At 37.9% G+C, this 15,801-nt stretch overlaps 1 protein-coding gene across 5 annotated transcripts in view; it reads left to right on the top strand.

Annotated features, from left to right (window-relative positions):
- The window catches only part of LOC106084331 (protein tolkin), a 145,689-nt gene that overhangs the window by 57,274 nt on the left and 72,614 nt on the right, over window positions 1-15,801 (top strand). For all 5 annotated transcript variants that reach the window (XM_059362450.1, XM_013247954.2, XM_013247935.2 and 2 more), the window contains one exon: window positions 12,588-14,038. In XM_059362450.1, coding sequence (XP_059218433.1) covers window positions 13,048-14,038 — 991 coding nt within the window. In that variant the 5' untranslated portion in view covers window positions 12,588-13,047. The remainder of the gene's footprint in view (window positions 1-12,587; window positions 14,039-15,801) is intronic.

Here is a 15,801-nt window from a genome sequence, read left to right as displayed (position 1 = left end):
GGAGAAGCGACCAGAATTGGTCAATCGTAAAGGTGTCATATTCCACCAGGACAACGCTAGACCGCACACATCTTTGGTCACTCGCCAAAAACTGAGTGAGCTTAGCTGGGAACTTTTGAAGCATCCACCATATAGCCCTGACCTTGCACCATCAGACTACCATTTATTTCGATCTTTGCAGAACTCTTTAAATGGTAAAATTTTCGGCAATGATGAGGCTATAAAATCGCACTTGGTTCAGTTTTTTGCAGATAAAGGCCAGAAGTTCTATGAGCGTGGAATACTAAATTTGCCAGGAAGATGGCAAAAGGTTATCGAACAAAATGGCAATTATATATTTGATTAAAGTTCATTCTAAGTTTTATTAAAAATGCATTTACTTTCTTTTAAAAAATCCGCAATTACTTTTTAGGCAACCCAATACATAAATAATTATAATGGTATATGTTTTGAAATGTCCACAAACAAACATCTCTGTTCCAACACCAAACATAACTATTAAAACAAATATACTAAACAAATGTTTACCACATTTGTAAAGTACTCACCTCTACCATTAGATTCCATATTAAAAGTTTTGAAATTTAAATAAATTCAAAGAATAAACAACCAACGAAATACTTGAAACTTCAACTATGATTATTGTAATTTGTAAACATTAACAGCTGTTTGCTAATAATCAGGGTTGCCAAATTTTGTAATAACTTGTAATTTTTACTCTACAGTGTTCTAAAGCAACTTCAATTAAAACATTTAAAAAATTTCATTTTGTAAATTTGACTTTTTGCCGCAGTTGTACGATTTCCGCCCATAGAAAGCAAATCAACAAGTTTTTCATTCTTATACCCACCACCGAAGCCCCCATCCTTTGGTATATTCATTTTATCATTCCATTTGCAAGACATCGAAATATCTATTTTCGACCCTATAAAGTATATATATTCTTGATCGTCGTAAAAATCTAAGACGATCTTACCATGCCCGTCCGTCTGTCCGTATCTCCGTCCGTCCGTCGATCCACCGATTTAGGGTCTTAAGCCCATAGAAGCCACATTTATTATTCGATTTCGCCGAAATTTGGGATAGTGAGTTGTGTTAGGCGCCTCGACATCTTTCTGCAATTTGGCTAAGATCAATACAGATTTGGATATAGCTGCCATATAGACCGATCTGCCGATTTAAAGTCTTGGCCCCATAAAAGGCGCACGACTGGTGTTAGGCTTTTCGATATCCGCGTCGCATATGGTTCAGACTGGTCTATATTCGGATATAGCTACAAAAAAACGATTTTTTTTATCTAAATTTTTTTTTTAAACTGAACAATGATTTGTACTTATTAAACCACTCAATGTCCGTGCCGAATTGGGTCCGAATAGTACCATATTTCGATATAGCTGCTATGGTTGTATAAATTATACCTTTTTCACCGGATTCTGACGGTTTGCATATATACCCGAGGTGGTGGGTATCCAAAGTTCAAATTGAGATATGATGAGGCAAAATGATTGCAAATATTGTCAGTAATCTGAAATATATATCACAACCGGCTAGAGTTCGAGAACTCAAACTCTTCAACGATACCACAATTTTTTTGTATCTCACTATAAATCGTTATAATGATACTGGTAGCATTGCCAAACATAACGGTGGTGGTCCACAAAAAACTGAAATTTCCCAATTGAGCATTCGGAAACTCCAAAAATTATCGTGTTTACTTAACGGGGCACACGTACGAGAATTTGAACCTACGAACTAGCATCCGAAGTAATTTTCCGTCTCAAGTAATTGTATGGGCAGATGCGATCACCGATGGGCGCTCTCCAATAGTTTTTATTGACTTCAGACTTCCATTTCAACTCGACTTGTTTACATTTTTACTACATTGACCAGCCAATGAATGGTATTTACAATATTTCTCCTAAAGTGGAGTAAGCTAATGACTATGAAAGATAGGAATGAATATCAGCAGAAATTGAATATTTGCGACTTCCAGCAAATCAAAAAGTCAAATCAGGAGATCGGCTTATATGGGAGCTATATCTAAATCTGAACCTATTTGCAATTCTCAAATGTGCAAAATTTTAAGAGGATATCCTCATTCGTTCAACCGCTGTAGGGATTTCGACAGACGGACGGACGGATATGGCTAGACTGACTCAGAATGTCGAGACGATCAAGAATTTATATGGTACATATGGGAACTATATCCAAATATGAGCTAGTTGATGTTGAAAAAACTCGGATCAGATTTAGATATAGCTCCCACATATCTTTCATCCGATATGGCCTATGAAGGCCGTAGTCCCACAATTTAAGTCCGATCTTGACAAATTTTGCATGCATTGTTTAATTTGACGTCCCAATGCGTATGGAAAATTTCATAAAAATCAGTTCAGATTTAGATACAGCTCCCATATATATCTCTAATGGTATTCTAAGGCTTTAGTTACAACAATTTTGATCCGATCTTTACAACATTTTGAAAGGAATGTTTTATTTGACGTCCCAGTACGTTTGGAAAATTTCATCAAAATCGGTCCAGATTTGGATATACCTCTCATCTTAACAATTCGGGGACTATTGTAAGAAAATCTTCCAAGGTTATATTCAATAGTTATGCAAAATGAAAGTCTGACTAGATTTCAACATAGGTTCCATGTATTGGGTTGCCCAAAAAGTAATTGCGGATTTTTCATATAGTCGACGTTGACAAATTTTTTCACAGCTTGTGACTCTGTAATTGCATTCTTTCTTCTGTCAGTTATCAGCTGTAACTTTTAGCTTGCTTTAGAAAAAAAGTGTAAAAAAAGTAAATTTGATTAAAGTTCATTCTAAGTTTTATTAAAAATGCATTTACTTTCTTTTAAAAAAATCCGCAATTACTTTTTGGGCAACCCAATATTAAAAGTAGTACGTAGACTCGGTGGTGTATGTGTATATGTGCTAAATTTGAAGATGGTCGGATGAAAATTGTAACTTGTACTTTTACACATATTAACATGGACAACAGACAGACGAACGATCTTAGCTCAATCGAGTCGGAAAGAGATTCGGAGTGAGTGAGTCTGAGTAAATTGGTTCACGATGAGATATTTCCCATCTCTTGCCAGTTTCGTTAACACTTCCGTTAAAGATTCAGAAACGTATAAAAATACTTGATGCAACTTCATTTGGAAATAAGTACAAATAATGTACAAAAATACCTCGATGCAACTAACGTGGACAATAAGTTAATAATACCAGGCTCTTGCTTGTATTAAGTCATTCTTCGAATAACTGGGGAACGTTTTCCATAGTGCCTTCTTGTTTTATTTGCCTTTGTCGAATTGAAAGCATAAATTGTTGCTCTATTTTATTTTCCAAAATTTGTTGGCTAATACATACAGAGTAAACCCATAAATCAATTAAATTATTGGCTTAATTTTGTCATAATATAGGAGTATAGAGCATTTGGACATTTTGTGCACAGGAAAATATTTTATCTAATTGGAATTATGTTTAAAATGCCATTTTTCTCGCTGTATTAGAATGCAACTAATTTAAACATGCAGCAGACATAACCTCTTTCTGCATTGCTTTCATTTGGAATATCAAATATACCTGGCAAAAATATCGGCACAATTATTGCTGAAAGATCGTTTCCAGGTATTTGAGGATTTCTTTTATAGTTGTGTGTGTTACCATTAAGGCAGGTAATAATTCTCCTTAATGAGGGCCAACAAACGATTAGTTGATATTTGCCTTTTGTCTAGAATAGATGTGTTCCTGTGAATTTCAAAATACCTAGTGCAGAATTTATAATATGCACATGAAAATAAATACTTTGGCAAAAAATTAAAGTTTGAAGGAAGTATTAGTCGATTGGGTCAACTTTACAAAATAACGTCATGACTGATATTATATACTTTGAAGCCAACTTTTATAAGTATGACATGTCATTTATACAACTTCATTGAACAGGTAAGGTCATTGTGTCTATATAGTCAAAATGAATTCAATTGGAATAAAATAAAAAACTCAGATCATTACTTCCACACGGAAATCTATATCAGATCGTATATATTGGGTTGCCCAAAAAGTAATTGCGGATTTTTCATATAGTCGGCGTTGACAAATTTTTTCACAGCTTGTGACTCTGTAATTGCATTCTTTCTTCTGTCAGTTATCAGCTGTTACTTTCAGCCTGCTTTAGAAAAAAAGTGTAAACAAAGTATATTTGATTAAAGTTCATTCTAAGTTTTATTAAAAATGCATTTACTTTCTTTTAAAAAATCCGCCATTACTTTTTGGGCAACCCAATATATACGCATTTCGCTCTAAAAATAAACCGATCTGAACCATATATGACACGGATGTCGAAAAGCCTAATATAAGTCAATGTGTCAAATTTCAATGAAATCGGACTATAAATGTGCCTTTTATGGGACCAAGACTTTAAATCGAGATATCAGTCTATATGGCAGAAAATTTGGACCTATTTGGGCGAAGTTCCAGAAAAATGTTGAAGAGCCTAATACAAGTCACTGTCCCAAATTTCGTCGAAATCGGGCAATAAATGTGCGTTTTATGGGCCCAAAACCTTAAATCGAGAGATCGGTCTATATGGCAGCTATATCCAAATCTGAACCGATCTGAGCCAAAGTGAAGAAGAATGTCGAAGGGTCTAACGCAATGCACTGTCCCAAATTTCGGCGACATCAGATAAAAAATGAGCCTTTGATGGGCGCAAGACCTTAAATCGATCTATATGGCAGCTATATCCAAACTATATCCCATTTTGCCCATGAACATTCCACAAACTTCTCACATATCAATGAGTGCAGTCCAATTCAAGTTTAGGCTCAATGATAAGGGTTCTCCTTTTTACAGCCGAGTCCGAACGACGTGCCACAGTGCGACATCTCTTTGGAGGGAAGTTTTACATGGCATAGTACCTTACAAATGTTGCCAGCATTAGGAGGGGAAAACCACCGCTGAAAATTTTTTCTGATGGTCTCGCCAGGATTCGAACCCAGGTGTTCAGCGTCATAGGCGGACATGCCAGCCTCAGGGTGCACCAGAGTAACTTATTTATTTGAAAAAACTATTGAGTGGTGCATTGGGAGGGGAAGGGGGTCGAGAGCGGGAGCATCTAGAGCGAAAATTCCCCAAGTTTGTTTTTTTCTCAAGCCAGTTGCAATCATGCTCTGGTCTAGGAAGCAGTGGGCCTTCGCCTTAGAGAGCTTCTTTTCTAACGGTCCCTCATTTGCTGCTACCCAAAGTGCCTTCCGCGATCGCTTAAAAATTCCTCCTCATAGACTCGTTCTTGGCTGTAATTCGATTCTGTCGTGGGTTAACTCATTTCGAGAGTGTGTAAGTGTCGCTACACCCAGAAATGGACTTCAACGGACCTTGATGGTCCTCCGGAAAATATCGAAAGGTTGAGGCAGTCAGTTGTGCGTTCTCCCCGGCGTTCGGCACGCAGCTGCTATGGGAGTTTCTGACACCAATGTTCACCAAGACCTTAAATTTCATCGCTATGAATAGGCTGTTGTTCAAGAATTAAATGTTGCGCTGATTGACAACCTGACGCGGTAGATTTTTCCAGTGACCAGTCAGTGCGATTTTTTTGATGGGGTTATTTGAAATGTTGATTGACCAAGGACCATAGCACACCTCAAGAACACACCGCCATTGTCAACATACCGATGTCATTTTCAAGACTGCATGAAAATACCAGTAAGGAGAGGCAAAAGTAGGGCGGTGGTAACTATATAATATCAACAGTACAAAGTGGGAGCTATATCTTACTCTGAATCAATTTTGATAGACCTCGCCGCATGTTTCCACATGGGTTATTAAACAATCCGTATCACATTTCGAGCAATTATGTTCAAACTGAAATAACTACGGTTGACAAATGACAACAATATTGTAGAATATATTACCCAAAATCTGAGGAACATATATATGGGAGCTATATCTAAATATGAACCGATTTCAACCAAACTCTACAGATATTGTTGTAGTCGTTGAGAAAAGCGTTGTACAAATGTTTCGCAAGATTGGTCGATAAATGCGCTTGCAGTGTCTCTCTAATTAACATGGACAGTCGGGCAGACAGACGAACAGACATAGCTAAATAGAATCAGAAAGTGATTCTGAGTCGATCGGGTCTATTTCTCTTCCTTCTGGGTGTTACAAACAAATTCACTAACTTATAATACCCCGTACCACAGTGTTAGTGTAGGGTATCAAATCAAATCAATCAAAAAACAAGATATGGTCCGGTTCGGACCACAATTAAATTATATGTTGGCGACCTGTGTGAAATGTCAGCCAATTCGAATACGAATTGCGCCCTTGTAGGGGCTCAAAAATTAAAATAGAGAGATCGATTTATATGGGAGCTCTGTGAGGCTATAGACCGATTCAGACCATAATAAACACATATGTTGATGGTTATGAGACGAACCGTCGTACAAAATTTCAGGCAAATCGGATAGGAATTGCGACCTCTAGAGGCTCAAAAAATCAATGTCCCAGATTGGTTTATAGGGCAGCTATATCAGGTTATGAACCGATTTAAACCTTATTTCGCACAGTTGATAGTCATAATAAAAAATGTCATGCAAAATTTCAGCCAAATCGGACAGGAATTGCGCCCTCTAGAAGCTCAAGAAGTCAAGTCCCCAGATCGGTTTATATGACAGCTATATCAGGTTATGAACTGATTTGAACCATACTTGACACAGTTGTTGAATATCACAACGTGCAAAACTTCATTCCAATTGGATAAGAATTGCGCCCTCTAGAGGCTCAAGAAGTCAAGACCCAAGATGGCTTTATATGGCAGCTATGTCAAAACATGGGGCGATATGGCCCATTTATAATCCCAACCAACCTACACTAAAAAGAAGTATTTGTGCAAAATTTCAAGCGGCTGGCTTAACTCCTTCGAAAGTTAGCGTGCTTTCGACAGACAGACGGACGGACGGACATAGTAGATCGACATAAAATGTCACTACGATCAAGAATATATATACTTTATATGGGGTCTCAGACGAATATTTCGAGCAGTTACAAACGGAATGACTAAATGAATATACCCCTTATCCTATGGTGGTGGGTATAAAAAAGTAAAACAATGAGTGAAGTACTATTGTTTTTATTGACCTTTCAAATAAGTTTCTTTGGTGCACACTATACATTTCACTTATTTAACTTTATGGCTTTTAAAGCAAACTGCGAAATCGGCGATTTTGGCATGTTATGTAAACAAAATATTTAAATCATTTGCCTTCAAATGGAAAAATTTGATTCCATGCTGATTCTTAACATGACCTACTTTCATGTGTTTGAAAGTTTACTGCAACAACTTCAGATTCCTTATGTGTATCAAGTGGAACCAAGCATTACATTTTGCATTTGCTCATGCTCCAGTTTAAATCTGAAACTGAAAAATTCCCCCACAATTACGAAAATGTAAAAAAGTGGACATCATGTGCATATACACGTGTTAACATCTCATGCTGATACACATGAGGATGTGCAAACGATGTTTATTTGTTAGTGTGTGTATCCGTGTGTGCATATGGATGTCATTTTATTGCACCCTTGAGCTGATAACGTTCTTTGCTCTAAAATTAATCACCGTCATAGGAGACATCAAACATTTCACATTGACTACGCTGTCTGCCTTGCGGTGCTGTGTTGCTAATCTTAGCAAGTTTTCACTTCCCTAACTTTTGAAAAAATGATTAATTTTCAATTATTTATACGAAGGTTGCCCGTTACACAGATGTGGTCTGCTTGCGTTTTTTTTTATTGATTTTCATCGATTTGATTGATTTTCATGTGCTCTCCTCTTTCTCAGCTTTTGTGTGTAGCTCATCGTTCGATTAACTCTCATGACACATTTTCCATAAAACATTGGCAGAGTCAAGAGAAGAGCATTAACAAAACGGGAAAAAACTCGTATGCATAATTTCATCATCCATCCATAGTGACCTAAAATCTTTTGGCAAGTCGGTCAACCCTCGGTCAAGAATCAACCTACTGGTCAGGCAGTATTTGCTGCGTATTAATTTGGTATTGAATGAAAAATTTGCATAAAATAACAAAGAGAGTAAATTTTTGATTCCTTTTTTGGTTAATAGAAGAATGAAAAATTTGCCATAAAAAGATATTCTGGAAAATAATAATTGCTTCTGGGCAATAGTAGTTTTCTTAAAAACATATCTCTGGACTGAAATGCTATAGTAAATATCTAGTAGACTTATTTATGAACTTAAATTTGACCTTAAATTTTTTTTTCATATTCAAATAACCATCATTTCATAACAATTTAAAATTTGAATCGTTACGCTCTTGGATCAAAAAATCCGAATGTTGTTTATGGATGTATATGCATATTTCCTGTCATGTATCTGTGTAAGTGTATTTCATTTCAACGTCAATCAATGTCACACATTTACACACACACACTGATGCATTTGTTTGTCTCTTTGGGTTTTCCTTTGCATTCATCTGTATGTATGCATGTGTGTCTATGTGAAATTGTTTGTTTATGTCTTATGACGATGTACTACGCACTCGAATGAAACAAGATAAGCCAGCAATGAAAAAGAGGCATAAGAATCATTGAATTCAAAAGATGGACTAGTGTTGCCAGATATGTTGATAGGCTTTAACTAAAAAATTTAGTTACTGAATTAATGCCACCTGCAATTGTTTTCATACTAGTTGCTCGAAGATATGAAGGTAATGATTATAGAGCGATTCGTTTTTATACCCTACACCATAGGATGGGGGTATACTAGTTTCGCCATTTCATTTGTAACACATCGAAATATTGGTCTAAGACCCCTTAAAGTAGCGATCTAGTCATGTCCGTCCGTCTGTCTGTGGGAAGCACGCTAACTTTCGAAGGAGTAAAGCTAGGCGCTTGAAATTTTGCACAAATATTTCCTAACAGTGTAGATTGGTTGGCATTGTATCTTATACGGTCCAGTTACACTGCCAACCAATCTACCCTGATAGGAAATATTTGTGCAAAATTTCAAGCGCCTAGTTTTACTCCTTCGAAAGTTAGCGTGCTTCAGACAGACGGACGGACATGACTAGATCGCTACTTAAAGGGGTCTTAGACCAATATTTCGGTCCGTGTTTTCATATAGCTGCTATGTAAACTGATTTTGTATCTTGACGCCTTGGTTACACTGCCAACCAATCTACACTGATAGGAAATATTTGTGCAAAATTTCAAGCGCCTAGCTTTACTTCTTCGAAAGTTAGCGTGCTTCAGACAGACGGACGGACATGACTAGATCGCTACTTAAAGGGGTCTTAGACCAATATTTCGGTCCGTATTTTCATATAGCTGCTATGTAAACTGATTTTGTATCTTGACGCCTTGAGCCTCTAGAGGGCGCAATTTTTATCCGATTTGGCTGAAAATTTGTAAGAGATGTTTTGTTATGACTTCCACGAACTGTCTTAAATATGGTCAAAATCGGTTCATAACTTGATGTAGCCGCCATATAAACCGATCTCGGATCTTGACTTCTTGAGCCTCTATGCGGCGCAATTATTATCCGATTTGGCACGATGTTTTTTGCTTTGACTTCCAACAACTTTGCCAAGTATGGTCGAAATCAATTCATAACCTAATATAGCTCCCATATAAAATGATCACCCAATAATACTTCTTGAGCCAATAGAGGGTGCAATTCTGGGTCTAAAAAAGCTTACTGTTCAGTATTCCTGCAAAATCGGGAAATATATGCATTTATTACGATCTTAGGACCCAAAGTCGGCATAAGGATCCATATGGCATCCATTAGCGTATAAAGGCCTTTGTGGGGTGGGCTAAGCACCCACAAACAAGTTTTAAATATCATCATTAATATCTCATTCATCAATATCCCATTCTTTAAGTACTGCAGCGTGGTTACAACTGACGGACAGTCACGCGGACATCGTTATTTCAACAATCAGAAATATATATACACATACATTGTAGGGACGGAAATGGATATTTCGAATTGTTGCAAAACGGAATGATTAGGATATTAAGAGATATTTGAAAAAAATATACAAACAAGTAAAAATGCGATAAGTTCTGCCGGGCCGAACTTTGGATACCCACGATCTCGGGTAAAACACCTTTCGTCAAAATCCGGTAAAAAATGCATACCTTATGCCCCATAGGAGCTATATCGAAATATGTTCCAATTTGGACCAAATACTACAAAGAACAAGTCATTCTTCAATTGTGTATAAAAATCTTGGTCTCTTTAATAGCTACATCTAAAAATAAACCAAACTGAACCATATACGACACGGATGTCGAAAAGCCTAACATAAGTCAATACGTCAAATTTCAGTGAAATCGGATTATAAATGCACCTTTGATGAGGCCAAGACTTTAAATCGAGATATCGGTTTATATGGCAGCTATATCCAACTCTGGACCCATTTTGGGCCAAGTTTCAGAAAAATGCCGAAGAAAACTCACTGTCCCAAATCTAGGCGAAATCGGACAATAAATGCGCATTTTATGGGTCCAAAATCTTAAATCGAGAGATCGGTCTATATGGAAGCTATATCCAAATCTGGACCGATCTGTGTCATATTCCAGAAGTATATCGAAAGTCTTAAGTTAACGCACTGTCCCAAATTTCGGCGACATCGGACAATAAATGCGCATTTTATGGGCCCAAAACCTTAAATCGAGAGATCGGTCTATATGGAAGCTATATCCAAATCTGGACCAATCTGTGCCATATTGCAGAAGTATATCGAGGGGCTTCGGAGATCGGTCCATATGGCAGCTATATCTAAATCTGGACCCATCTGGGCCAAATTAAGGAAGGATGTCGAAGGACCTAACTCAACTCCCTGTCCCAAATTTCAGCAAAATCGGACAGTAAATGCACCTTTTATGGGCTCAAAACCTTAAATCGAGAGATCGGTTTATATGGAAACTATATCCAAATCCTGACCGATCTGTGTCATATTGCAGAAGTATAACGAGTGGCTTAACCTGACGTACTGTCCTAAATTTCGGCGAAGTCGGACAATAAATGCGCCTCTTATAGGCCCAAAACCTTAAATGGAGAGATCGGTGCATACGGCAGCTATATCTAAATCTGGACCGATCTGGGCCAAATTAAAGAAGGATGTCGAAGGCTCTAACACAACTCACTGTGCCAAATTTTGGCAAAACCGGATAATAAATGGGCCTTTTATGGGCGCAAGACCTTAAATCAAGAGATCGGTCTATATGGCAGCTATATCCAAATCTGGACCGATCTAGATCGAATTGAAGAAAGATGTCGAAAGGCCTAACACAACTCACTGTCCTAAATTTCATCAAAATCGGATAATAAATGTGGCTTAAGACACTAAATCGACGGATCGGTTTATAGGACAGCTATATCCAAATCGGGACCAATTTGGGCCAAATTGAAGAAGGATCTCGAAGGGCCTAACATAACTCACTGTTTCAAATTTCTGCAAAATCGGATAATAAATGTGGCTCTTATTAGCCAAAGACCCTAAATCGGCGAATCGGTCTGTATGGGGGCTATATCAAGATATAGTCCGATATAGTCCATCTTTGAACTTAATCTGTGGAAAGTTTCAGCTCAATATCTCATGGCTAGATCGTCTTAGATTTTTACGCTGATCAAGCATATATATATACTCAATAGGTTCGGAAATAGATATTCCGATGTGTTGCAAATAGAATGACAAACTGAATATACCCCATCCTTCGGTGGTGGGTATAAAAATAACACATGGTCAAAATCGCTTCATAATATGATATAGCTACCGTATGTACCGTTCTTCCGATTATCTTTCTTGAGCCTCTAGAGGGCGAAATTTCCATCCGATGTGGCTGAAATTTTGGAAAACGACTTGAACTGGTCATATCCTTCGAGATCCAGTTACCATGGGGACAGCTGCCAAATAGATCGACCTCACAATTATAGATCATAAAAGCATTGTTTATTAATCATTATTGACAACATTAAGAACAGGGTGTAGTTTAGGTCTCCGCGACATCCTTAACCGATTTGGATGTGGCTGTATATTAACGAGCTTAAACTTGAATGGGACAGCACTCATTGATATGTGAGAAGTTTGTCCCTGTTTCTTAATGGAATGTTCATGGGCAAATTTGCATTTTTGCTGTATATAGACATACAGACGGAAAAAGCTTCTTAGGTTCACAAATGTTAATGAAATTTGGATGAGATTTAAATCCCAAAAGTTCCAAAAGTACCCAAAGTTCGGCATGGTCGAACTTTATGGGGTTTTACTTGTTCTTGCTTCTTTACGCTTTATGGCCATCTTCCGTCCTGTTTCTTCCTTGTTGTGCAAAATACCACAAAGCAAAGCCAACAACGCATCACTAACAAACTTTTGCAATAACATCAAAAATAGAGTAAAACCAAAAAAGAGTTATGGAAATTACTTTGATCAATTAAGCTACAGGAAATCAATTGGGAAGACATGCCTGTTTTAATAGAAACAAGTAAAACCATAAAATGAAATATATGTTTATTTTCTAAAACCTATATCTTGTCTTTCATTTGCAGATTATCTTGGGCAATCACTTGTTCGAGACAACGAACTACACAAAGGGCTATATATACGTCTGGTACATAAATGGCCGAAACACATTTAGCCGCAATTAAAATCAAATTAAATTTGCTGTGAAAACATACTCTCAACTCTGTTATTACAAGCAGTTTGGGTTTTAATTAAAAACTCATGTGATTCACAAAGTTGGATAAATATTTGTATTGAAATTAGCAAAGCCAAACATTTGCCTCACACACAAACAAACAAACTGGGCTGCTGCCAGTATCATATCCGGTACAAACTATCCTTGCAGGCTATCTGGGAAACTACGATGCGAATCGAATGAATTGAAAATAATTTGCAATTGGGCCGCAACCAGAAAACAAAAAAAGTTTGGACTAAAGGCCGATCCCAGAAAATATCGAAGGAAGGTCACATACGAGTATAGTCAAAGATAGCATAGAAGAGTGAACAATGGAAAAACTTAAAGTGCATAGAGGGAAATGGAGGCAACATTGCCGCTATGGCAACCTCAAGAATTATGCAGCCTTCATAATTGCAACGATTTTTGTTGTGATTATGGCATGTGCAAAAAGTGCACACCTAAATGTCAACACACTGTCGTTGGCGGCTGTCACAGGCTCATCGCCACTAAGAGCAACGGCAAAGCCAGTGCAGCAGAACTCATCATCAGCCTCCCCATTGTCTTTGTCAAAATTGGAGCAAATACCATTAACAGTCCTGGAATTACAGGAAACGCCTAGGCCACAATCGCCTCAGCACATGCCATTGGCTGCCCCTGCAACAGCCACACGAAATGCCTTAAATACTGCCGCCGCCATCGATAACGAAGAAGAAGAAGGAGAAAACGAGGCAAATTCATTGCTGCCGCCCATAACGGCATCAGCAATGCAACAGCAGGACGAATTGTTAGAGCGGCAGGGCCAGTTAGCAGAGTTCTATTCATTACAAAATATTCAACAGCAAAATCATCCGCATTCCGGTCATCAGTATCACCAACACCAACACCAGCATCACTATCATCACCACTACAGCCAACAGCAAGAGACAAACCTGCAGCCTGACGATAATGAAAGCCAAGAACATAAACATAACCCACAAAGCAGCAACCATCATAACCATCAGCACGAGCATCATCGCCATAGCCATCATAGCCATCACAACCACCGCCACCTGCAGCTGGAGCCCAACCAAATCGAAGAAGAAGGTGTTGGAGGCGATAATCATCAGAGGATGGTTGAGGATAAAATTTCCCTCATTACCGAGCATCATGAAGAGCCACAGCAGCCGCATCACCGAAATTATGCCAACGAAGGCAAAAATTCTAATCAAGCGTCCCTGAATGGCCACTCACATCGCAGTCGATATTCCATTGAGGATTTGTTGCACAATAAATTCGAGAAGAAGGTATCCAATGACATTTATATGGATCCTTGTAAAGCCGGTAAGTCCTTTTTGCTCTTTAATTCAAATTGCATTTTCACGTGGTATTTGCATTCGATTTCGTGGTGATGATAATGACACACACACACACACACACACCTACACAATGGAATTTTGGTTTGGGTGGGGCGAATATTTCATGATTCTCTTTGTGAGCAGAACTATTTGAGACATTTCCATGGGAATTCATTTAGTGAGGGGAACAATTATGAGTCAGTCTCCTCTTCAATGGTTTTAATAAGAAGATGGTTTTTGTAATGAGAATTTAATTTATTTTTGATAACATTTCGATAACATTATTAATTTTGATTATTCTTGGATAATTAAATCACCTGATGGTGGTGATGGCAATATTGGTATTACGAAATAAAAACTGGAACTTGCATTAGATAAGACGATGTTTGATTCTGTACTTATAGTCCCAATTAAGGCCTCTATCTATAGTAGCATGCCTTTCTGTAGTATCATGGCTTTCTGTTTGAGGGCATTCATATAATGTTCAAGAATGGTACGTGAAGGCTGGAGCAAATGCAAGCTATTCAAAATTTTACATGCTCGAGGTGACCAACTTTCAAGCCCCATGGATCAGCCATTGGGACCACTAGGGAACCCAAATGTTGCATACTGATTGGAAAACAAAAATTCCAGAATTACTCCCAAGATTTGTCGATTTGGCAACACTGTGCACCGCTGAAATTTTTTCTGATATTCTAGCCAGGATTCAAATGGCACATGAAGGCTGGAGCAAATGCAAGCTATTCAAAGTTTGACATGCTCGACCAACTTTTAAGACCCATGGATCAGCCATTGGGAACACTAGGGTACCCAAATGTTGCATACTGATTGGAAAACACCTCAAAAAGTTCCACAATTACTCCCAAGATTTGTCGATTTGGCAACGCTGAAACTTTTTCAGACATTTTCTCCAAGATTCGAACCAATGCGATCAGCTTCATAGGCGGTCATGCTAATCTCTTCGCTACAGTGACCTCCTCGTAGCACTTCTACTGAAACTTGGGTATTATACCCTCCACCCTTGGATAGGGGTATACTAACTTCGCCATTCCGTTTGTAACACATCGAAATACTGGTCTAAGACTCCAAAAAGTATATATATTCTTGATCGACATGACATTTTAAGTCCAAAGCACGCTTACTTCGAAGCAGTAAAGCTAGGCGCTTGAAATTTTGCGCACATACATCCTAACAGTGTTGGTCGGTTGGGATTGTAAATTAACTATCTCGAATGTTGACTTCTTGAGCCTCTAGAGACAGAAATTATTGTCCGATTTGTACGAAGTCTTTTGCTTTGACTTCCAACAACCGCCATATGGACCGATCTCTCGATTTAAGGTCTTGCGCCCATAAACCGCCCATTTATTGTCCGATTTTGCCAAAATTTGGGACAGTGAGTTGTGTGAGGACTTTCAATATCTTTCTTTAATTTGGCCTAGTCTTGAATGGAATTCTTATCCTATTTGGCTGGAAGTTTGTATGAGAAGTTTTGTTATGACTTCCAACAATTTGCCAACAATTATGGTCAAAATGATAAATTGATATAAACCAATCTCAAATCTAGACTTCTTGAGCTTCTAAAGAGCGCAATTATTATCCGATTTGTACTTTGCTTTGATTTCCAACAACTATGCCAAGTATGGTCCAAATCGGTTTATAACCTGATATAGCTCCCATATAAACCGATCTCCCGATTAGCTTCTTGAGCCTATAGAGGGCACAATTCTTATAAGATTTGGCTGAAATTTG

This window comes from Stomoxys calcitrans, chromosome 2 (assembly GCF_963082655.1).
Source record: "Stomoxys calcitrans chromosome 2, idStoCalc2.1, whole genome shotgun sequence".
Taxonomy (NCBI): Eukaryota; Metazoa; Arthropoda; class Insecta; order Diptera; family Muscidae; genus Stomoxys; species Stomoxys calcitrans.
This window is presented reverse-complemented; position numbering and strand designations above follow the sequence as displayed.